Source organism: Myripristis murdjan, chromosome 15, assembly GCF_902150065.1.
Source record: "Myripristis murdjan chromosome 15, fMyrMur1.1, whole genome shotgun sequence".
Lineage (NCBI taxonomy): Eukaryota > Metazoa > Chordata > Actinopteri > Holocentriformes > Holocentridae > Myripristis > Myripristis murdjan.
The window spans coordinates 20,960,734-20,986,314 of record NC_043994.1 but is presented as its reverse complement, the minus strand read 5'-3'; the positions used below and the strand labels follow the sequence as shown (position 1 = coordinate 20,986,314).

Here is a 25,581-nt window from a genome sequence, read left to right as displayed (position 1 = left end):
TGTAGGAAAACCAAAGGCAGGATGTTTCAAAAAGTGAAGAAACACATGTGAACTCAGTGCCAGCTGCTTGACTCATGTTACAAAAGGTTTTATAGACTAATAATTGCTCACTGAATGCTATCAGATGACGTCTTCAGAAAGAAAACACTTAACTTATATGGTGGTAAATTATTTTTCAAGCACAACAGCCTTCCCTGATGGATCTATTAGAGTAGCACCTCTAACCCATTGTTTGAGCACAACAAATCTTTTTGCATTCATGAACTAATTAAACACCATATTTTCCCATAACTAAGTTTTTCTGATAAGTAATCTCTGACACAGCACTAATACTTCCTACGAATAATTCTCAACACCCTGAGCCACAGTTGGATGACTTCCCAAACATTATTAGAGATTTTATGCCAGTGAGCACGTAAAAAAGATTTGCACTCAACAGGAATTTTCAGTGTCTGTTGTTGACACCTGCTTTGTTGACAAATTGGTGTTGTGATAGTCAACACAGCGAGCATTCCAATAAAGAGCGTTTTATGGATTAATATTTTCTCAATTCATTGCCAAAACTACTGATTTTCCAAATCACCCTCCCCTCTACTGAAGCCTGCAAGTTTATACAAGGGTTTATTGTGTTTGTGATCTATTTTTTACTGTATTTTTTTCTTTTTCTTTCTTTCTTTCTTTCTTTTTTTTTTTTTTTTTTTTTTTTTTTTTTGGGTGAGGGCAGACACAGAGCCAGAAGAAACAAAAGAGTCAAAGGTGAACTGCAGTCCAAAGCAGTCTCTAGGCAACATGGATGAGCAGAAAAACTTAAAGTGAAGATTTCAACTTCAGCAACCACCACATCAAACAAACAAACAACAGACATTTACTTTCCTTGAAGCACTAAGACCAGAAGACTTGATTTGGTCTTGACTTGGTTTTACTCAAAAGACTGTGGTTTTGGTCTCAGGACCAAAAGAGCAGCATTCAGCAGGACGCACCAGTTGCATGGTTAAATGACTATTATGTGGTGCTATATACAAGCTACCTTTGAACTCAGCAGCCTGCCAAAAAAAAAAAAAAGCCGTTTTAAAGTCATGGCAACGTGATGCTGGGCATAATATGAAAGATCCCAGAATGGCAAACACACACCATTGCTGATGAATCTTTTCTTTTCACTAAGCCAACCTTCACTTTCTCATTTCCTCTTCTGTTTCACAATCTCTTACATTCATCTCTCCCTTTCTTTGTCATTTCTTAATTCTATTACTCCCATCTCATCCCTCTTGCCTCTGTCGCTTTTTTCCCTGTCATCTCTCCTCCTTTCTCCTGTCTCCTGTCACTCGCCCTGTTTCTCTTTCACCCAACTACCAGTGCCTGTTGGATCGCTCTGGCAATCTCTGTTGCTACGCAACGCTCAGTGTCCTATAAATTTGACAACATCCGAGTGCTTGATTATTATTTGAGCGCTGCAGTGTGAAGCCCTCCTTCAGGTCATTGCAGTAGATTAGAGGGAAGAAGAGATAGAGGGAGGCAAGGAAAGAAAGAGGGAAGGATGAGAGGGAAGGAAGGAGGTGAAGAATGATGAAGGGATAGTGGCATGAGAGAGAATGGAAAGAGAGTTTGAGATGGAGACAGGGTGAAAAAAGATCTGGATTCCTGGCTAAAGGAGAGATTGGCTGACAAGGCAAAACACATGTTCACATGTAATTGTCTTTGCCAATGTAACTTTAAAAACCTGCTAATATATAAACAATAGGCAAGGCACTGCATTTACAAGTGATTCAGTAATAGTGACAACAACACTAACACAAGTTGATTACAGCTGAGCAAGGAAGAGGTCGAAAGAGGCTGACGGTGTATTTTAAACTTCTGACTTAATCCACATGGATCTCAGCCTCCTCTGGCTTCAACTCTGGCACGGGCTGTGAAATGCAAAAGGAAAGCACAGACGAGGGACCTGGCTCAGTCCTGCAACACAAGCCCTGCTCTGAGAGCAAAGTCAACAACTACAGTGAAGCACAGCGGAGGCACACGTTTATGATGACTCCATAATCCTTATCCCAAATGTCAACATGTTTTCTGAGAGACATTCCATGTCCGACTCCCCATACCGGCATATCAGTGTGGCATAAAGTGGCAAAGGCAGAACAGGTCGCATTACTAACAATAAAGAAGATAAACCATTTAAAAAAAAAAAAAAAAAAAAAAAAAAACATAATCCACCTGACAAATGCCCCTGTCAAGAGGGGTCAGTAGATAAGCTAGAGAGGAACCAACTGAAATGAACACCACAGGACCCATCTCCTACCTAACACACACACACACACACACACACACGCACACACACATACATGCTCACACACACACATAATATGATGGGAAAAATTCCCCTTCAACAAGCAGCAATACACATTAGTGACTAAATCAATGTTAACTGGTTTTAACATTTTCGGATGCATACACAGTTTTGTCGTATATGAGAGATAAACATCTGTGATCTACGCTCATTCGTCACTATGAAGGCTGGAGGAGCTCTGCAAAGTTACTGTCCCCCTGTTACCTTTTTACAGTGATTCTCTCTTTAGTCACTGTTTCATTCTGAGTTTGCTGTTATTTCTAAAAAAAAAAAAAATCTAACCATGAGATAGTTACAGGAGCTATAGCATGACCACACAGTCACATGTTGGTGGGGTACCGTCCTTGATGTTTATGAGGACACTGTCACCAAGTACACATAACACCACACTCATGTCTTCTCAGTGTCTTTAAAGATTATTTTAACTAACACATGAATTTATAAATTTTAATATTTCCACATACAGTACATATGCCCAATTCCAATGTGCACAACACCAATTAACAACACTGAACAAGTTGATTACAGGCTGGGCGATATCGTTGAATTCATTATTAGCATAATCATAAGGCTTTCTGTATCATGTAATATATGTCAAGACATGGCTCAGATATGCAAAAAACACATGTCAAATAATCAAATTTACATTCATCCCTAATGTTAGGTATGATGTCAAGCAAACCTAAAATTTAACATCATTTTCCCATAATAGCTCATTTTGCCAGTTGTTCAGTGAAGTTAGATAGTTATAACCAATTTAGCCAGCTGAATTGTGTGTCACGATATCCCGAAATCATCAGCTCATCATGGCACGAATCCACTGAAAGACAGTAAATGAGGATGTTGAATTGTTGCCCAGCCCAAGTTGATTACACATTGTTGCACAGAGGCAATCCAGTACATGTGCAAGTGAGAGTGACCAGAATATTTTGGGTTTTTTTGAAAGTACTCTTCAATAACTGGTACGTGTGCCATGTATCCGGGTTACTCTATCATTAATCGTAGACTCGACTGAGGTGACTAATAATTGGCGATGGCGTGAGGTATCGTTGGTCTACGGCGTTTTCTTTCTATGATGGATTTCTTGGCTTATCTTGGGTCTGATGAGGAAGTTGAATGTCTCCAAGGGGAAACCATCTGACATTACCAGTCCAAGTTGGTTGGTGACAATGTTACGTAGATCATGTGAGAGATGACCTTTTCTTGACTGAGGCACTCACATGCCACTCCCACTCTTTCCGCCTGAGCAGAGGCTTGTCTCCCTCAGGGGACATGTGCCCAGGCCACCTGAGCCTTTTGTTTAACTGCAGGATGAGATTTAACTGGAACTGACTGACCGGCTTATGAGCAGCAGCTGTATTTGCATGGTAAACAAATGTGCACAAAACAGTGAAAGTGAGAAGCCGCCGTAATATCCTTATTATGCCAATTAACAATTGACAGAGAGTTTTCTATAGCAAAGAAAAGCCTACATGGTCACTCCCAATGTGTAACATCTACGGTAGCAGGATGCCAGTTCTTCCTCACTCCCCTTGTAACAGCAGACACTGACCATCCAAAATAGTGTACACTCATGAGTGAAGCTACAGCTGGGCAATACAGGCAATAAAATATATTGATGTATTTGACCCAACACCTCAACACTGATACTATGTAGAGATGATTATTGGTGCACTTCAATAAACAATCAGTAGTAATTGTGGATGTGATGACCAAGACGTCTGGACTGTCTAATAAATTCAGAAAATTGCATCATTTTATTGTAATGCAGCCTTTAAAAACAGGAAAAGACAACACTTGCAGTAGCCAAATGATGATATTATGATATCCGAAATTCCATATGTCTAGTCTCATATCACACTATCCGTACAATATCACTTATTCCCCAGTCCTAATATGACTACATAGGCAGAGAAATGCAAACACAAAAAAATATGAAGCCAAAAACATCTCTGCATACTGTATGTGTGCACACAAAAACACATAGGCAGGGAAGAGAGTTTGCCATAGCACAGCCTGCCTGTCACAATATTTATTCTCCAGTGGAAGTGCTTCTGTGTACCCACCCTTGTCCTTCGAGGAATTATAAAAAAAAAGAGGGAGCAGGAGTGACACATTACAATGATCTCCTCAGCCTTCTGGTCAAACTTGGAGTCAAGAAGCTGACCTTTCCTTTAGGAGCACTTTTTAAAACCAAATATAGACAATTATTCAATCTGCCATCAAGAGCTAATTTATTCTGTAATTAATTCTGAAATGTCATCCTTTCCCCATGCAGATGTTTTCTAATTTCTCACTTATGAAATTTGATTTACCTCAAATTTCATTCTGGATTACCTCAAAGACTAGGAAAAAAACTAAGCATATCCACAGGACCTCTAAACACAGTGTTGATTCCTTCAGTGAAAGCTTGTAAACTTTTATTCATGTTTGGCTCAGTTATGTGCGTATATATAAAGTAATGTGAGTGAATATGACCATTAAATATAATCTGGTGTCACCCTTTTCTTAAAAGAGCATTTTTCTTCACAAAATAAGAACCCACAAAACACCATAAATCCATCCTTACATGGTGTGAGGGACTATTTTATCAGAGGAGAAACACTAAAAGGGCAGATTCTCAGCTTCACGTACATTAATAATACTTTCTCACACATATATCAGCCTAGCTGTCTCTGCCCATGAGCTACACAATTCAGAAATATCAGCTTGTGAGAGGAACAAATATTCAATGAATTCACACCAACTATGCAGCCTGAAATGCTGCAGTTGTCAGAATGCTCAGCAAAACCTATTTATATTCCTGTGTCAAATCAGCAATCACATAACTCTCCTGAGGTAAATATCACTTATAAAGCTTTCTTGAGATGTCAAAACTCACACCGCAGAGACCACGACCTCACCTGCTTCTGATTAAAGATCCAATTAAAGACAGACAGTGCAAGCTCCCTACTTCTGACTGTCCTAGCTGGATGCCATCTTAGGACACTGCACAAGCACAGAAAATGCCTGGGCACTGGAGCTTGCAGAGATCCCTTGCACTTGGTAAAAGCCTCAATAAAATAGGATTTGTTCCAGTTGTTTACCGAGGGTTAAGAGGAGCGGCCGGGGCAGGAAGAGAACGGCAAAGCCGACAGCTGCCTGGCAGGGGCTCAAATGCAGCTTAGCATTTTTCACCATTCTGACTGGCACACAATGCTCTCTTTAACTCCCAGCCATCTAAATATTCAGGGACGTATAAAGAGATGGCTGACACTGCAGCCGACTTAAGACACAGCTCAGCTGGCCAAGATTGCACCTATAGTGTCTTGGCTAAAGCTTTCCATGAAGGCTTTCCTCACAGAGACTCAATCATAGACCTCAGTGTGACCAAATAGAGGATCCTCCAAGCGCCACTAGATGGCAAACTAGCTTCATCAAAAATCTTGTGCATGGCAGCAGACAGAGCCAATAAGAAGACTGTAAGCTCTCTCTCAGAGAGGATGGATGTCCTCAATGCATGAATGTATGATGTGTGTTGGGTAACATCCCTAATTAGGCAGTCTGGCAATTAGGCACTGAATACCGTAAAGGAGATTTTTCTGTAGAGGGCTCACGATGCTGAGAGAAAAAGGGAACAGAGGAGAGCAAAAGGCAGTAAGAGAGAGGGAAAGAAAAAATAATTTTCATACTGCATTTATACCTTTCTTCAGCTGCCACACAATACAAAGGGACACAGGTGGCATTACAAGGTTACGCCGTCATAGAATGCACCATATCATTGAGTAAAATAACTATTGTGGAGCTATTTCAGCAAACATCCAAGTCCTCACCACCATAGTCTGCAAGCACTAGAACTGAGGGCAAACACAGGAAACACACAGACACCGACGGTCTGTGGAAACTAAGCCAAAGCAGTCCCATGGGAGGCTCTGAACAGCTCTTTAGCATAGCCACATCTCTACAACGTCTTCAGTCATGAGTTTTAAGAGCTCATTGACTTTAACAACTCTAAGGAGAAGAAATAGGTCTGACGACATTATGTGAATTTGCATTTTTATGTGGGTAAGATAATAAATCTATATTAAACTATGAGCTCAATTCCCACTGATCAGCTAGGTGTCTGTGCTGTGTTTCCATTTGAGCTGGGTGCCGAGTGCGCGTTGGCTCCTTGCTAGGCCAGCCTTGCCTCTAGAATTTTCTCATCTCTTAATGGATGCTGTTATTAGTCTTGGCTCTTAGAAATTTCACAGCCTCATCTGGACTTTTGGTCGCATTACTCATTCAATGCAGATTGCCCACATCCTATGTTTACAGATACTGAGTGTTTCATTAATGCATTATCCAACAAGCGAATGGAGGAGGCTGAAAAAAAAAGCCTACTTTGAATAAACCCTGGTTCATTTTACAGACCAAATATTTGAGGTCAGAGAGAATACACTGTGCAAAGATCCACAGGGCACTCACTCTGTGTAGCCCTCGGCAAGTCTTATGCTTCATATCACTCACCACGCATAACAGATTACACTAAGGTCCCACACAACCATCTGTACAATATCAGGCCACTGTCAATGCACTGCTTGCTGGCATGCCATTAAAGTGGACACAGATGAATGTATCTAAATTGGTTGCGGGCAGGCTGAGAGTGTGGAGAATGAGAATATGGATGGCAAGCTCTAACAGCGTGCTGTAAGTGCTGCAGCCTCCCACTACCACGCCTCTGTGTTCTGCAGTGTTCAGGGCTATGTCTCCTTCCCCACCAGCTTCCTTCCCCCTGCATTCTGAGCTCCCCATGTCCTCCTACCTCCCCCCTGGCTGGTAAAACAGCAGACACAGACACGGCTCACCCAGGGCATGCTTCAAGCCAAGTATCCTGGCTCCAAAATATCCTTTTAGCATGAAGATATTACACACATTCACAAGTATTGTGTCAGACTCTCCCCCCCCCACACTTAAAATTACCCCAAAATGCCACGAGTGCATGTTTGGATATTTCAAGACCATTTGGAGCCAGAGAAATTTCATTCTTTGGACGACTGCGGCTGCTGTCTGGACCCATGTTACCTAGAACAGCATCCCCAAGTCACAGGGTCCGGTCACCTCCTCTCAAGTGACATACCTCAATGAGCCTGGTGAATTCAGTTCAGCTGACCCTATCTGACACATGACATTCTATTAGTGTTGCTGTGACCTGGCGCACACCGATACAACGTTTGAAAATGTTGGAGGGGTATTAGACACAGGCCTGGGGATGCCAAGCCCTGATGAATTCTGACACTGGAGCGGTAGGGCCACATATATTGCTTGCAGTGTCCCTGCTGTGTGGCACAGCCCTGTCCCCTGAGTAAGTGGTGAGGTTATGGATGTGTGAATGAGGGCCGTGGTCTGGCCAACTATAGCACGCCTATCTTATGCTCAGAGGATGTGTTGACCCACATTACCCCTTGTTGAACATCACTGAGCGAGTCAAAAACAGCTTTTCACACAAACACATACACTCATGAGCTTATGCAACCGTGAGTATACACACACACATATGTACACACACACATACACACACCACACACAACAGACACAAATGAGCGAGAATGCAACCATTGAACAGTGTGCAATCAAAACCACGGCTCTCACAATGTCTTGCCCCCTGTATGCATCTCTGTAATTAACAGGCCAATTAATGTGTGTTTATTCTGGACACCCATGGATGTAGCTGTACTGGGGCTCCTTGGGAAAAAACCAGAGTCAGGCAGATAAATCAAAGCTCTGTGCATCTGTCCGCACATGTGCCAAACACTTCCCCCTGTAACCCTCCTCTTTCCCAACTGGGCCCAAATGTGAGACCTTTCCATAGCCAATCAGGTCAAATCTTTGTTTCATCCTTCCTCCCAATGCACTTGACATTGACAAGATTAATTGCCCTGTGCAATGGGCAAATGTGCTACTTCCTGGTAATACAGGTGTCACAAGCACGCCTCTCATGACTTCTTCCATATGAATTTGGACTAGACATAGATATAGGAGTAGCCCATGCCGTTTTGTTGAACAAAGGGTTAACAAATCCTCCCCGTGCTTGTAAAATGGCACAGGGTGTAAATCTTGCCATAAAATCTCAGCTGTGAGCCCTGGTGACCTGTAAATTCTTCTCTTGGTGTTACACTGCCATTGAGCTTCATCGGGTCGGGCTAAAACTGTAACTACAAATCTACATCACGCCACTGTATTTAAACACTGCTTTAAAGACATGGACCATCAATACAGTCACCAACAGTGTTTTACTGGTTGGGCCAGGAAACATACCATTGCAGTTGTTTTACAGCTGCTTTGTGTGTGTGTGTGTGTGTGTGTGTGTGTGTGTGGTGTTATAGGTTATATGGATTCAGACTTTAGAATATAGAGATGTCTACTTTAACATATCATACTGTGCAACCACACAGTATGTGAAAATACCTATACTTCAATCCAATCTGTAATTTGTTTAAATATGACTATTTAAAATTAATCATTCATACATTCATCTTAGTCATGTTGTCATGACTAAGATGACTGATGTTACGGTTTATATTTCTCCAACAGTATAATGCCATTTAAATGGTTGTGATGACACATCCTTGCTAAATCTTGTTAAAAATGGAAGCCTGGGCTGGCAAATTTCTGCTTTCATTTGGTCAGAATTTGTCAATTCTTCAGCTTTAGTATATGCCAGTAGACTGGTGAGTCACACATCAAAGAGGAGGCAAAATCTGACTGAAAGCAGCTCACAAGCACTTTTGAACATTGCAGTGATTACTGCTATCTCAACTGATGCATAATGTTAAAAATATATACCACCAACAGAAATGTAAATCGTATATAGGCCACCTTTACCATAAATTTCGACCTTGCAGGGAAACACACCTATTGTATATTTACTGTCAGTAATGCTGGATTGTCCTTATGCTATATATTGAGCAGGCCAGCAGAGAGCTTTGCTCCAATCAAATAACTGTTATAATTCTATACATGCACTGTATCACCCAAATCAGCTGCAGCCTCCCATGGAGAACTTCTGGCAGGAAGGCTGGTATTCTCACTGGGGACTCGTTACTTAATAATCTCGCCCTGCAGGTGCTCTGGTAGAGGTCAACAGTCTGTTACAGCCGCATCGCTGTTCATGTCTGCTTGCACCTATGGAGCGCAGAAACCACTGCCAAATGTTCCACTCCCGACAAACCAAGCCATAACTCCTTCCCTGTCAATGTCACTGCCTGCTTCGGTCTCTCTGCAGACACACTGTCTGATCCAAATGAACCCGAGCCAAGTCCATTAGCTATAATATGAATATTATATATACTGTGTTGGCTTGATTATCCCAAAACAACATTTGTTCAGTCCTGTGGAGGAGGAGCATCTAAATTCCAGTAACAGCATGCATTTGGTTTTCAGAGCATGGCATATTTTTTAAGCCAAATTAGGTTAAATGACAAAAGCTATTAACTCTGCAATGCGAAAACATAGATTTTGTTTTAAAGTAGATGAATGCTATTGTACCTAATATGACACTAATGCTTTGACCTTACTGCACCTGCATAATGACATACGTTAGAGGGTATCAGTAGGATATTATTGGCGCACTGTTCAAAGGATTCCTCCCTCCACAGTGACACACAAGCATACACATTTGCACATGGTCATGCACACAGAAACAAAGAAACACACACACACACACACACACACACACACATATACCAAAAAACATGTGTCTTGTGCTGAGAGAAAATAACTACCAATTTGGCAAAGAGAGGGACATGAGTGTAATGATCGGATACTTGTTTCCTGGGCTGGGAAGGAAAGATCTGACCAACAGTTTAGGATCCATTGTGCAACCTTTTAGGCATTTGTCAGCAGAGGGGTGAGGGAGGGAGATACTGAAAATAAAAATCATTGTTCTTTTGGTCAAGGGCTTATAGGCAGCTGTCTCGGTCATTCAGCACAGGGTACGCATGGAAAAATGTAAACATTACTATCACTACCCAAAGACAGCAATTACGTCTCTCTTCTTTGGTAATTGGGACCAGTCCATTTGCCAAACAGGCAAGAGAGATGATCTTCTCTGCTGTTTTGTTTTGACAGATTATATCCATGCTGCTGTGTGATGGCCATGCAGCTGCTGTAGACATCAGTTATATTGTTTCAAAATCTGAAAAACTGAAAGGGGTTTCTGTCCTTTAGTGTCTGGACTGGAATTACTGACATGCAGCGCTGTGTAAAGAGAAGGCATCGGTCTCAGACTACATGGTATCACATGATCTGAAGTGCTGACGGTTGATGGACATGATATGACAGCAAGATTTGAGATACGGGCTCATATTCTTCAACAAATAAACATCACTCCTAAGCAGCTGGAGAAGATTGCCTTTACTGAGAAAATGACTTGACAACGAGCACAACTGGACATTTGCACAGTAGTTGTACTCTGGTTTCATCTGGCTTCCTGCATGAGGATCGCATGTCAGAGCGCCCTCATGCCTACACACTGATATCTCCTTATGGTGAAATAAAGGAGGCACCAATATAAGGCTCCATGCGTTCTTGCTCACTATACCCAGCGCCAGAGGTCTCATACATTCATGCCACTTATAAAGGAGCAATTTGTGATTGACATTATATTAAAATAGGTTAACTCCTACAATCAAAAGATCTTTGTGGAAAATCTTACAAGTTTAACAATTTCTCAACTTTTATAATTACTATAATAAGAAATTGAACAATAGTCAGCGGAGCACATAGTTGGGAGTATATAATTAATGTTCTTAGCACATGTACACTGTAATTAGCCACCATGGTGGGTCTAATGCATAATAGGCTGAGAGGGGAACAGGTTCAATATAGGATAAATGACTTGTCAGTAAAATATAAGCCCTACTGTGGCCTAGAGCTCCACTCTACGATGTTTTATCAATAGCCATCCATAATACGGATGGATTCTTTTACCAATACTATTGATGTGGCACATACATTTATTTAGTAAAAAAAAAAAAAAAAAAAAAAAAAAAAAAGGATTCTTCTTGGGTTAAAATCCTACCTCCCAGTGGCTTTTCCCCACCACCAAGTCATGCTGGTGGGCTGCCTAATGCGACTGACGAGCAACAGTCTCCAGGCCTTTTGACCTTTATTGTAACTTTTGTCCTCTGTTATCTGCTTGACATATGAGGCAGGCATCTCATGTGACATAGTGTCATCCACCCACATCCCCTGTTAAGGCACAAGGACAAATATTTCTATGAGAAACAGGAGACATTATAGAAGGGGAGAGATACTGAAGGCAAATGGAAGGCAGTCAATCAAGAGCCGGGATGTCACCTCTTACCTCGTGATATATGCTTTGTGGCATCAACGATTATAGAAAACTATTCAAATTATGTGCAATAAATGAGGAATGCATGTACATCACTGTGCCACAACTGAACACACACCAATCCACAAGATCTGTCAACTGTAGTAACTAGTTCAATCTCATGACCAGAATGAAAGTAATCAGTGAGAGGGTCTATGCTGCATAATTCATTTGCAGAACACATCCGTAGACAGAGCAGTTGCACTGTTGTGCTTCCTCTAGGGCTTGCTGGAGTTTCATCATCTCTTTACTAGCACAGCTATATCTCATAATAACAAACACTATACAGTGCATTTGTCAAAGGTATGCATTTTTCCAAAGCAGCAGAAGACAAAAGGAAGCAGAGTCCTTGACATAGCAGCAGCCATCAGCTTATTAAAATGCATTTCAATTGCTTTGCATTAACATTATTTACATCCTGCAAAATGCATCAAAGACTCAGATGAATTATTTATCAATGGAAAAAAATCAAATCTATGTATGGAGATAATCTATTTATTATGCGACTGTAATGGTCTCAAAACATTTAATTAGAACAAATGCCCAAAATGTAATATAACTTCCATAGCAGACCCTGGGAATCAACATGCTATTTGCCGGTGACTTAAATTTAGCAAGGACTTATTTTTCAATACAGGTACATTTATACAGCTAATAAGGCTTAATATGGTGTTAGGCATGGATTAAAACTCCAAGACCCACCTTGTAATGGGGGATTTCTTAAGGTGATTATTTATTAATCCACGACAACCTACTGACTTGCCCAGGGATGAACCCATGTCTGAACTGCGCCCACTCACAACCCTGTGCCAACTACCAAAGCAGAGTATGCTGGGAAGACTTGGCACAACATGAATAAACCAAGCTTGCCGTGGCGTTCCTGTGTATTTTGGCTTTAAGCGAGCAGCACGCATCAACCAAGCGTAGGTTTTCACTCCTATTTTGAGCTTACATAATGATGTCAATTGGTGCTTTTGCTATGCTTTCTGTCACCAAACCCCACATCACTTTCATGTGCATACAAGATTTTAGCATACCTCATATTCATGGATGGGTATCAGACAGTCATTCCTCTGTGCCACATGTAGTCCCAGTACAGACTTAATAAAAGAATTAATAAAAATAACTCTGCGCTCAAAATCTCAAATTCCCAGGCTGTTCCCTTCGATATGCATGCCTTTCTCCTCCTTGCCCTGTGTAGGGCAACGAGGAGACAAGGCCAGCCTACAATGACAACATAGAGCTTAGCACATAATTACAGGGCCTGATGAATATTTCACTACACCACTGTCAGCAAGGGGGACATATCTTTTTTACTGGTACTACCCATCTTTCTTCCTGATCTCCTGTAGTGTGCTACTGAGTCCCAAAGTCCTACTCTTTGCCTGTGTAAATGCCATCCATAATGGATAAAAGCAAGCAATTCACATTACTATTAATGGCAACGTGTAATGTGGGGGCAATACATTCATATAATTCCAAGTTATGGTTAGACTGGCCGTTACCTCTACTTTGACAAACTGAACCAGTCATCCATCAGGTTAATAAGATAAAATCAAGATTCTATGACACGGGGTCACAGGAGAGGTAGGCTGACTGTCCCTGATATCTTCTTGCATATGTGGCTTTAAGCTTTCAAGATGAATCCCTGCAAATGTCATCCTTTACTTTCTGCCTCTGCTGTCTTCTCCCCAGTACAAAGCCCTCCACATCTCCTTGTAGGTAAATCTGAGTGGCTTACACTGGCTGCATTTTCATCAACAAAAAATTGAAGCAGATCGTGTTCAGTTGGCTGGAATCTGCTGGAAGGCTTGAATGGCTTCCAACACCTGGCTGTGGCATGAAGGTTGTGTCGTGGTCTGCCTGTGCCGGGATATTCTGCATCATTTCCATGGCAGCTTAGGCTCTTAGTGTAACCAGTGAGTTGTAAGCGTGGACAAGAGTTGCTAATTGGGTGAGATTCTCTTGCTGTATCAGCTGGCCAGTAGCAAGCCCCTGATAATGATACATGTCCACCTTCCAAAAATAGGCTGTGAAACTGCATAAACACAGGATGGTCAACAACTTCGGGGCCACATGTGACTGCTAGAGCTAAGAATAAGCAGAAACCTTAGCGCATTAACAGTCACCAGGAAGTCAGCCAGCCATCAAAGACAGGGTATTAATAGAGCAGGACTGTGTCTTCAGCAACCGCTACAGCAGAAAGCTCAAAATGGCCAGTTTAACAAACCTTCCAACACATTCCTAAATGTTTTTTACCCAACATTTCATTCTGTTTCATAGAGCGAACTAGTGTGAGGAACACTATATATGAAATCAAGAAACCACAACAAAAAATGGATAACACGCACTGACTCTTTGCATTTCCTCAAGCCAATTTCGCAGGAAGTAAGAGTTGTCAAGAAAAAAAGTGAGTTCTGGCAAGAAAATGCGCACAATAATTGACATCTTTGACACTCGATTGCTAAGTTCCTCTCCACTTAAGACAGGTTAGGTAAAATGTGACACCTCACTAATGAGGTGGGATGACTATCTGCTCCAGCCTCTGAGCTAACTATTTCTGACCGTGAATACTTGTAATGAAAATGTGTTGTTGGCTGTTGATGCAATCCGTGAAATGCTTCTTTAGAAGCAATATAACAGATGATAGGTCATAAATTGTTAATGCTATTGGAACTAGTTTTGAGTTTAAAATATATTCACACGCAGAAGGGTAGAATGCTTGAGATTCTTGTGTCCAGATGTCTCGGGTATTGTGCATCATCCCAGTTCTTGCTTAATCTGAAAAGAACATTTGCTTGACCTACTTACGGATGCTCGACAGCTCAACTCACTATATATTTTATATTTTGCTACAGCAGAACCAAATGTTTTCATGCTGTTTTGTAACCACACTCTGCAAGAAAAACAGGTATATTCATTCATTTGAGGAGCTTATTCTTGACCGCTGTGACAGAGGCGTAGAGCATGCACAACAAGTCTATCAAGGCCCACCAGGAAGGGAAAGGACACACTCTCCACCTGTCCTTGGAGACTGCCTTTCAGCTGTGTTGTCAGGAAACAACAACATTTTTGCAGTGAGTCACCTTTCAGCTCACCCTAATCTTCAGCAATTACAAACAGCAAAACACTTTTCCAATGTGAATTAAAAGTCAACCTCTTAGCAATGGCCATTAAGAAGTGTCAAACTAAAAGGGGCCATATTACAAAAATCACAACCAATTTGAGGGCCACACAGGCCCTATCTTACGCTAGGCTTTTGACCCAAAGTAGTCATTCTTTTGATCAAATTATGTCCTGAGTATAAATAATTATTCATATACAAGTAGCTTTACAAAATGCAAAAACAAACTGATCAGAGTGGTAAATGACATGAAAAATCCACTGCATCATTCATTTTTTCTCACATATTGTATCTGCAAGCCTACCCTGAATCCTTTTGAATGTCTGAGTTTTATCACATGGAATAATAATTAACCAGATAACTGATATTTTGCTGAAGAGAAATCTACAGTCATGCATGTTCTTACTCAGTCATGCACATCACTGTCGCACAAATCCAACTAGAACTAAAACAAATGTTTACGTGTTAAATCACACGAGTCATTTGGTAAAAACTATGCCAAGTACTGCAAAAGTCAGTCATCGAAATAAGATTATGATGTTTTTTTTTCCTAATGTAGCTTTGTAGTGAAGCTGCGCTGCATGTTAAATATCAGGCACAGTTGCAGTAAAAGCCTGACACTTGAATTCCAATCCCTGAGTTGTTACAGTCAGAGGTGACAAATTTAAAATGTGGTGTAATGTTTCAGTTGATTCAGTCATGGACATTGTTTATGCTGCAGTGTGGCTGGCATTTAAGGTACAGTATAGTCACCCAGTGGGAATTACCATGTGTGCTGCCAGTCATTTTGTGCCTGTGTGTATGTGTGTGTGTGTGTGTGTGTGTGTATGTGTGTGTGTGTGTGTGTGTGTGGGAATGTGTGATCCCTTGACCATGCAGCCCATTTATTAATTGCCATACACCCAGCCTCCCTTTTTCCAAAGACCGCAGTGATCCCTTTGCCATAAAGCGTCATGCTCCCCCACTAACACCGTCCCTCAGCTGCTGTTTGGCTTTCCACCAGACCAGGTCCTCTCAGTCACTACAAGCCTCACAAGCCCTCGCCAGGCCACACAGCTAGTGGACTGCATCTGTTTACTCACCCTTTTGCCCTCTTTGCCTGGTTCCCCTGGTTGACCTGGTATCCCAGCCGATCCCTAGGGAGGCAGACATGCACCACAGTGAATGAGACGCTCGATTCACGGGCATTTGGCAATGTAGAACGAGTTTACAGCTTGCTTTGTGTTACAGTTGATGCAGACAGATGTTTATGCCACATGTTCTCAGTATACCAGAGGATAACTAGTGGGCTTATTTGTAGAGATGGGAAACAACATGTCTACTCACTTAAATTTACACAAATAGGTTTTGTGCTGCACTCTGTGTGGCTGTGGTTTGCAGCCTCGGTCATGAACAGGTTTTAGGTGAAAAATTGATTAAACTGAAATTCACAAGGACTTCTCTACCATCCTCTTAATAGGCAATTAGCAACTTTAGATGATCAGAACTTCATTCCATTATTCTATAAAGTGTCTTGATAATGACCTATTAGCAAGTTGTTTAATCAGGCTGTGTACTGAGTCATGACTTTGGTTTGGTTTGTGTAAGGATACGTTTATGGTATTTCACTAATGCCTTGTTCAGCTCACATTGGCTGTACTTGAGGACACAGACAACTATAAAAAAAAAAAAAAAAAAAAATTCTACTGATCTATTATAGTTTGATTAAACAACTGTTTAATTGGTTACCTTTTCTCCTCTGTCACCAGGGATACCCTGAATGTGGAAAAAAAAACACATATTTACATGAATATTTATGAAAGAAAAGCATAAACTCAAGTATAAGGTATGATCATTTTTAAGGTAATTAAATGAAGAACCTTATCTCCTTTGAGACAGTCTTTCTCAACCTAAAAAACAAAGAAAAAAAAATAAATTCATATATAATAAACCAAACCATATTGGATAGTTATAAGACAAGACAAGAAAACATGGGCATGAGGTAATTATCCTTGGCTCTGATGACCTTTGGGCATGGTTATTACAACTCCCCGAGACACCATGCTGGCTGCCGTCAAGACAGGGCAGACAGAGTCAGCCATCCACCGAGCCACAGAATGGACATAAGGCCACAGCCAACCTCTCAGATTTCAGATACGGACCAAATAATTGGTGTCCTCTTTCTATTGGCATCCAAAAGTCAAACGCTGTTGACTTTTCTTGGAAGCAGCCGCAGAAATAGACATTCATAACATATGTGGTTAATGCGAGTCAGAGATCTCATGCAAAGTTAAAAAACAAACAAAAAAAAAAGTCAGATATTTAACAAGAAGGCCGGTAGCCTTGAGATATTTGCAGCAGTATCTATAAAAAAATGACTGACAGCTCTGACCTGCGACACCCTAAATAAAATAGGCCTCAATCTCTCAGTGGTGTTTTAGCTAATAAATCAATTCTTCATGTACAGTGCTGTACCATCCTGCTGGCTTGTAAGCACAGAGTTTTGACCTTGGGTTACATGCATAACAATGCAGTTCCACTTGCAGTAAATCCACACTACTTAAGCAATTGCTTCCACACTTTCTACTGTATGTTCACAGTCAAAGTTGACTGGCGTTATGTGAAAACATTTGTGGAAACAAAAATCATGTTTCGCCAGTCAGGAAAAGATGTCTGGTATTTTGCTTGTCCTTATAAATGTAAAATTAGCATGAGTGAATGGCTAATGGATGGTGGCAGTGTTCCATGGGTATAGTAAGCACTTCAGTGACATAAAAGGGGCAGGCCAGAAGCGGTGGGACACTCTTTGTATCACTCCACTGCTGATGAAAACAGGCAGGCTATCCCCTCATGATGCGCAGATAATTAGCTAACCACCCACAGTATACTTTTAATCTCCACTACCTGTCAACTCCCCTGCTACAGTGCAATCAAAATACAGCACATGTAGGTGTCATTGTGTGTATGCGTGCATTCATTATATGTGTTGAATGAGCATGCAAGTGTCTTTGTATGCATGTATCTGTTCAGGCTGGCATATGTACCTCCAATTTGTGTTGTGTGCAAGTGTGTGCATGGGAATGTGTAGAGTACCTGTCTAAGTTCTCCCTTGCCTGGATTTATGTTGACATGACCACAGGAAAAGCAACAACTACAGCTAGCCCAATTATAAGATCGAACTGCATAAACCCTGGTGTATTTCTAAATGCAAGAAGTCTACTGGGACATAAACCTGGACTCTCTGGAAGTGCGAAAAGGGAGACAGGGGGAAGAGGGAATTGGGAGACGGAAACTGAGCTGTCTTTTCTGAGTAACCCACAAACTGTGTGTTTCACCCAAGTAGGATACAGCCCGCCACTACCTGTCAACCTCCACCCCATCCCAGGACTTGAAGCCCCATTCTTCTCTGCCTGGCTGCTCATCCTCATCCTTCTTGGCCCAAGTGGGGCTGCCTATTGAGCCCTGTCTATCTGCTCTCTGCTTGACCCATTCCCAAGTGATGGTAATGTGACACAAAGACTGTTCACCTGAGTGCTTCACTTTCCATCTGTATGGGCCAGATGTTTTCACACTGTATATAGCACCCACAAAGCCAAAAGGCTGTGATATTTACAAAGTCCATTCCAGCCATTTCAGGTTGCACCCACATCAGTACATCTCAACCTTTCCACTCTTTTTGAATGCTCTTTCCTGTAGGCACAGTATGTAAATACAATGTGCTGACATTAATTCAACAGTGTGTACTTACGGTCAGACCTGGGGCACCAGGCAGACCCATATCACCCTGTGAAGGAATAAGTTATAAATAGTGAGAACTTCCAAAACTAAACAATCACATCGTAAGCGCAGTGTATGAAGCAGAGTTTAGCTGAAGCTAATCCATGCAATGTATTTTAGACGGTTGAGCATCTCGACCAAAGGGCATTCGGCGTGACTTAAGGTGATAAAAAATTAGATTCAACATGCACTACATTAATATTTCAATATACACACTGTTCTACCCCAAGCCCATAAAGCTTAAAGCTTATAGTAGGCCATTAGATGATGTTTATGTCATGAAAGGAAGCTTGTATGATGACTTTGAATGTGTCAGACAACAGGCAGGTGGGCTAGTGCTATTAAGTGTGACAGGCCTTAAAATAAACACAGCCGTGCAATAGCATGTAAAAGCTTTGTAGCATTAACAATGGACAGGTATGATAACACTGTCTGGTGACTGTGACATACAGTCAGTCATGAAACGTCATATATGGAAAGAAGCAGATGTCTTCTGACACCGGCATCACCAAGTATAAACAACGATCTCACATGAGTTTTATTGCCTCACTTGTCTTTTGTCTTTTCTGATAAAACTCATACGAACTCATATAGCACTCTCTGACTTTTTCAAGATCTTTCCGCTGTTTCACTGCATTCACAACAGCACTTTATAGAGGACTAAATGAGTTGAGAATCACTGGACTTTACAATTGGCAATACCCTGCTATCTGATGTAGATGAAAGAAAAGAGAGATGCTTGTAGTTCATATCCATTTTGTTGTCTAAATGAATGTCACAGCTAAAATATGCCTGCTATGGGATATTCAGGGACTCATTACTTTATGCCTCCAAATCTGCCTCCCTCTGTCAGTTTCAATACAAACAAACGTTCTCTCCACCCCCACCCCCACCTCCCATCCGGAAAATAGGATGAAATACCCTGTGATTCTCTGTTGTCTTCACAGAAACACACAGACCTCATTATAACTTCAAGGCTGGCAGACAGTGCATTGCACCTACAATTATGCAGTGAGTTCTACCAAAAGACAACAACAAAAAAGCCCAATAACGGAGGAAAAATAAAAGAGAGCAGGAGATATGGCAACTAATTACAGGAAAACATTTCATCTCATACATGGCAAATAATCCCACTGTGGGATGAAAAGGAAAGAAAACTTAAAAAAGACCAATATTTCCTGCATTGCAAGAAGAGTTAATCTAATTCATTTCAGTGAACAGACTATAAAGGGACTGCAGATAAGAACAAGGTTTTGCATCAAACTTCCTTTGAAGTGCTGGCTTTTTTTTTTTTAGGATGTCTTAAAAATCCCAGGCTTATCAAACCAGTCTAGCCTAACAGACATAGCCACGTAACCTCTGGATTCCAAATTTTAACAAATCTTAATCTTCGTACAATTATAAATATTACACTCTAAGTGAAACGTCCCTGTCAGCAGTTCCAACACCAGAATGTGTTTAGCATGCCATCCACACTCTTAGTCGTGGCTTTAATCCGATAAAAATTGTTTGGAGAGACCTTAAGCAAGATAAAAGGATTTTGTCGGGTGTGTCCGTTACAAGTAACAGTCATCTCAATGAAAATACAAATAATCTGCAGATAGCAAATGGCATGAGGATGGAAACTTAATGTGACAGCACTGTCATCGCCAGTGGTCAGTGAGTAAGATCTTGCTTATCGCTTAAAAGTTAATGACAGCAGTAACAGTCTTCTTTAGTTGACCATGTTTGGAGCAGCAATTAGACCAACACTTCAAACAGATGGGCAAACAGGTTACTGAGTCTGGGATCACAGCTCATGCAAGTCAGGTAGATTCCCTGTAGTGAGGTTATCTATTCCCATAAAAAAAGGAAAACAACGTGATCTTGTGCACTCAATATGTTAGGGAGTGTCACTCACTTTGTCTCCTTTGGGGCCAAGTGGACCAATAGGCCCTGGATCACCTTTCAAACCCTGAGAATGACAATTATACAACACATTACCTCCTGAAGTTTTATTTATTTTCAGTCCAAATTATGTGGATTTGTAAACTGCTGAAATGATATAATCTCCCAATGTGTATAATGTCATTCAGTTGTCACCAGACGGTGTCCAATGCAGTCAGTAGACCAGCATCTAATGCAGGCGTCAGATTCTCATACCTGTCACTACCAGTCGATGTGGATAAAACAAACACCGGTGATTGCCAGACAAGATAAATCATGACACAATACTCTGCTGGAGCTAGATAGACAATCAGCTGATTACACTGTGTCTACCTAAAACTACCATGCCTCTCCATTCCCCCTCATCATACTCAGTTTCAGCAAGGACTGTGATTGTCATTGCCTCCGAGCCGGGAGAGGTGTACTTCGGGGTGGGATTGAACTGTGCATGCTTGGGGCAAAGTCAAGCCTCTCGGTGGTGAAATGTGAAAGAGGAGGGACAGCTGAGATAAAGACTGGGGATAAATGACTACACCACTGATAGCTGATGAATGAGGCTTGACACATATTGACAGGCTAAATTTGCAGCATGCCTTGTTGCGAGTGACACATTTGGGCCAGCAGCAACAACTCTTTGAAATAGGTTAGGGGGGGGAAAAAGGAAAGATGGGGAGTGTGGACGGTCGCAAAATGGCTCCGAAATACAATAATTTGTCATGGTTATATATAGAGTTAAAAAGGCTATTAATAGTGAATTATCTGCAGAGGATGATTACCTACCCTTATCACATTAAGACTGGCTGCACCAGAGGCGTGACTAATTCATTCCCTATTCTCTGCAAGACTCCTCTGCAACATTACCATTGAGAAAACACACTGGCCATGGCAACGCTGCTGCTGAACAAATACTGTATGGCCACATGCTAATGCAGCGCATGTAGTTTGTCTTTTGAGTTGCAGCGCTCGGTGTCACACGACTTTATCAGGTTGTATCACATTAGGTGGACCTTGTTCCCTTGAACTCTGTCAATAATAGGGCTGCAGAGTCACTGCTGCACATGAGAGCCAAATTCTTTATTTAAATCGACAGCCAAACCACTTTGCTGGGGCAATCTGACACATGGGGTTTCAAAGGGAAATTTCCTTCTGAGTTATATTCCCAGAGCAATGCCAAAAATGAAGGAGCATCAGATGCATCAGAGGACCTCATCAGAGAAGTTTCATCGAATAACAAGGACACAAACAACTTCAGGTTCTGACTACTATAGCAGCCTATTACATTCGTCTTGAAAAAAAAAAAAAAAAAATTCCAGGGTTTCTTGCAGTAATGGGATTTTTTTTTTAAGAAAAAGGAGAAAAGGGTCTTGCAATATCAACATGTTTTCTTGTTATTGTGATGTTTTCTAGTCATTATGTGATCTGTCTTTGCTATTTTGAGAAAATATCACTGGGTTGAAGTTGGTTTTTGATTCATAGCTTCTTATTTGTGAGGCAAGAGAAAATTAAAGGGTACATTTATATCCCTTTCCAACCTTAGGATTCAAGGATTCAAGGAACTTTATTGTCATACCAGTTCACACTTACATGCTAGTGGTACGAAATTAGCACTCAGGTCCCGGTATAAGCCAAAAAAACCCCCCCCCAAAAAAAGACCAGAAAAGAAGTGTAAATATAAGTGTAAATATAAAATATAAGATATATAACAGTATATAAATATATATGTATAGGTATAAACAGTATATATAAACAGTATGTGTGGGTATAAACAGTATGTAAACTATAAACAGTATATGTAAGTAAAGGTAAACAGCATATGTAAATGTAAATAAAAATATAAATAGTATATCTATAAGTATAAACAGCCTATATATAAGTAAGTAGTATATATATAATAAATAATAAATATAATATATATAAGCAGTAAATATAAAAATATAGAGAAAAATATAAACAGCCTATGTAAATATAGACAGTATATGTATATATATATAAATATGTATATATAATATAGACAGTGTAATATAGAATGGACCAAGCCACAGAACCTGATGCCCGGGACTGGGATTCATGGAACTGTTGGACTTGGTCAGTGCAGAATTAGCTTAGTGCTAAACACGCATGTTAGTAATATTGCACTTATGGTGGAAAGTGATTTGTGCAGGAGAGGGAGAGAGAGAGAGAGATGGGAGACTACAGAGCATGGCTCGAGTTCAACAGTCTGACAGCTGCAGGGAAGAAGCTGTTTCTGAGCCTGGTGGTCTTACTCTGTATGCTCCTCAGCCGCCTGCCTGAGGGGAGGGGCTGAAACAGACTGTGAGCGGGATGGGAGGAGTCCTTCAAGATGCGGAGGGCCCTCCCCCTGCATCGTGAGGTGTAGAGGTCCGAGGTGGTAGGAAGGCTGCTCCCCACAGTCCTCTGTGCAGCCTTCACCACCCTCTGCAGTATATGTCCATACAAGCATTTTCACTTAAGCTATGTGGAATGACAAATGTGAACATAATCCAGTCAGCCTGCTACATATCAATAACTACGATATGAAGTCACCATAATCTTACCAGTGTTTTCAGTCCACACTTCTGTAATTACTTGGGCTATTGTTATACAGATTTATAACAGGACATCTGTCAAGTTTGTGGCCAAAAAAAAAAAAAAAAAAAAAGATTTAACCATGGATTTGATGTCACAAATCTGCAATTACAAGCACAGCAATGTGGCATCACTGTGACAGTGTTGATGGACATAAGTGTTAATGGGTAAGTAAGTACCCAGGTTTTCAGCTCTCCAGAATAGTCTGAAATCTGTTTTGGGCCCAGCCCAAGTTTATTTCTGTGGAGAGTAGACGTCTCCTTTGACACAATGTGTTGGTAAGAGCTGCCGTTTGCCAGGCTCAAATATATTTAACTTTTGAAAAGCCTCCATCAGTATGCCAAGAGGAACTGTTTTTTTTCCCTGATTTGAGATAGAAAACCTTCGCGGGCCAGGCTGGAACAAATTCTCTCTAGCAGTGCTTGAGACTCCCTTTATGGGACATCTGTCATATTGGTGGTCCAAAATGATTTAGGCCTCAATGTGATGTCACAAACCTGCAACCAAGGGCACAACAGATTGGTATTATTTCAACATGACACAGTGCTGGAAATTTTTCACATATTAGACCACTATTTTTGTGTCAATGTCCTTTAGGCCAGGCTATAAACATTTTTTTTTTTTTTTTTTTTTTTTTAATATGAGCTTGTAGTGGTAAATCAGTTGTATCAGCTGCCCAAAATAATTTAACCCACAGAATTCTGACCTGAAAACACCAATAATGTCATGGTGACAAACATCACCCATGTCAGTAATTGATATATAACGGAATTATATTGAAATGTTATACTGTAGCTTCCATGAAAAATACTTGTATCAACATGTTTTCCCTTCTAACGTTTCTCTTAATTCACGCACAAGAGGCTGTAAATTGGACACCAACATCCACTTTGTGATGATTTTCTCTCAACAAGAAAAGATCACATAAATATGAGAAAATATCTAATAACAATTAGGAGACAATCATGTTGTTATTGTGAGAAAGCCTGGTAAATTTGTTTCCCAGATAAAGACAGAGAGGTAGACTGTTGAGGAGAGTATTGTTTGCTTTCTGAAGGCTTAATTCGTAATTGCAGTGTGGTACCCCACTGAAACAATCTTGCTCTACTACTGGCTTTGTTTATATGGGATTTATTGGTGAAAACTGTTTTTTTTTTGGTTTTTTTTTCACTCCTAAATTTACTGCCAGAATTATGATTGGCTAAACCTAAGAAGAAAAAGTCACGTAATTTGCTATATTGGTTCCAAATGTGCAAATGCAGCTCACAGCAAGTATCAAGAAACAAGAGAAAGCAACAAATTTATGAAGTGACAACGCTCAAGGGAGAAAACTGAGTGCAATGATTTCTAAATGCACTTTTTTTTTGCAAGTGTTTATCCTTAAACAGAGCGTAACAAGTCACTGCATGTTGTTAGGCACCAGTATAACAACCTGTAGTGCTTCCACATATGTTTGGCTTTTATTCACCGGAATGTGGTGATTACATTTCACACTTTATAACAAAGGGTTCAAGGCCAGGAAATAAACAGAAAACACACATAAATGACTACATTTGGTAAACTCATAAAATAAATAAATAAATAAATAACTGCATAAAAACATGAGTGACAGTCAAGTATCATAAGGCTGTAGGGAAGACGTGATCTCTTAATGAGTTATATGTTTTTGATAGAAAAAAGGGCAAAGCAATTATACCCCAGTTTCCAAAGTGCTAAAAGTAGAATCAACTTTTTATGCAGCTAAAGCTTTACACACTATTGTTTTTATACATACAAACTAATACTAGTGTTTATTTCTAGTTTACTATATCACTATGGCAGTGACTGCTTTAATTCTTTAATTTAGGATATTTTAACTTACATGATTGCAATTTACCTTCAGTAGAACTTGACCCCCAGACTCCCCAGACTAGTGGTTTGGATTTAAGTCTTACAAAAAAAAAAAAAAAAAAAAAAAAAAAAAAAAAACGCAAGTAGCCTAGGAAATTCTCCAATGACCAAGGCTGATTCTAAATGACGTTGCTTCTTTCCAGTAAAGTGACGCTATTTGTCCTGAAGATTAAACATCACATACTCTTAACTGTACTCTGTCTAGGCCTACTGCATAGTAAAGCTGGTACTTTGGAAATGATCAGTGTTACTTTTTTTTAACTTGTCAAAAAGGGCCTCAGCATGAGTTTGCATTCTGTAAAAAAAAAAAAAAAAAAAGCCTTATTTTTGCCTTATTATTTTGAAAGACTTAAACAAATATTTATTAGTAAAACCAAGATATTGCAGGGTTTGTACAAGGGCCACATGCTGTAAAACAAACAAACAAACAAACAAAAAAAACTGTTTCTCTTTCCTGGTGTTACCTGCCCCGTCCATGCATCTTGTCAGCGGGTGATGTTGTGCCAGAGCAGCTTTTCAACCTCTATTCCTCTCCTCTCTCCTGGTCTCCACTTACAGTATGTACAATAGACTTTGAGGACAGTACATCCGGTGGACAGATCAATAATA

At 40.6% G+C, this 25,581-nt stretch overlaps 1 protein-coding gene and 1 long non-coding RNA gene across 2 annotated transcripts in view; both read right to left on the bottom strand.

Annotated features, from left to right (window-relative positions):
• Positions 1 to 15,895: 15,895 nt before the first annotated feature.
• LOC115372201 (uncharacterized) lies at positions 15,896 to 16,696 on the bottom strand. The gene is made up of 3 exons (XR_003929432.1): positions 16,674 to 16,696; positions 16,543 to 16,569; positions 15,896 to 15,950 (listed from the first exon to the last, which is right to left on the bottom strand). It is a non-coding gene; the product is annotated as an uncharacterized LOC115372201 (long non-coding RNA).
• A 1,313-nt stretch (positions 16,697 to 18,009) lies between these two features.
• Positions 18,010 to 25,581, bottom strand: part of col19a1 (collagen, type XIX, alpha 1) — a 35,247-nt gene continuing 27,675 nt past the window's right edge. Inside the window, exons 10-13 of the mRNA XM_030071114.1 lie at positions 22,761 to 22,932; positions 20,515 to 20,524; positions 18,155 to 18,340; positions 18,010 to 18,034 (exon numbers count right to left, since the gene is read on the bottom strand). Of these exons, the coding sequence (XP_029926974.1) occupies positions 18,010 to 18,034; positions 18,155 to 18,340; positions 20,515 to 20,524; positions 22,761 to 22,932 (393 nt within the window). The remainder of the gene's footprint in view (positions 18,035 to 18,154; positions 18,341 to 20,514; positions 20,525 to 22,760; positions 22,933 to 25,581) is intronic.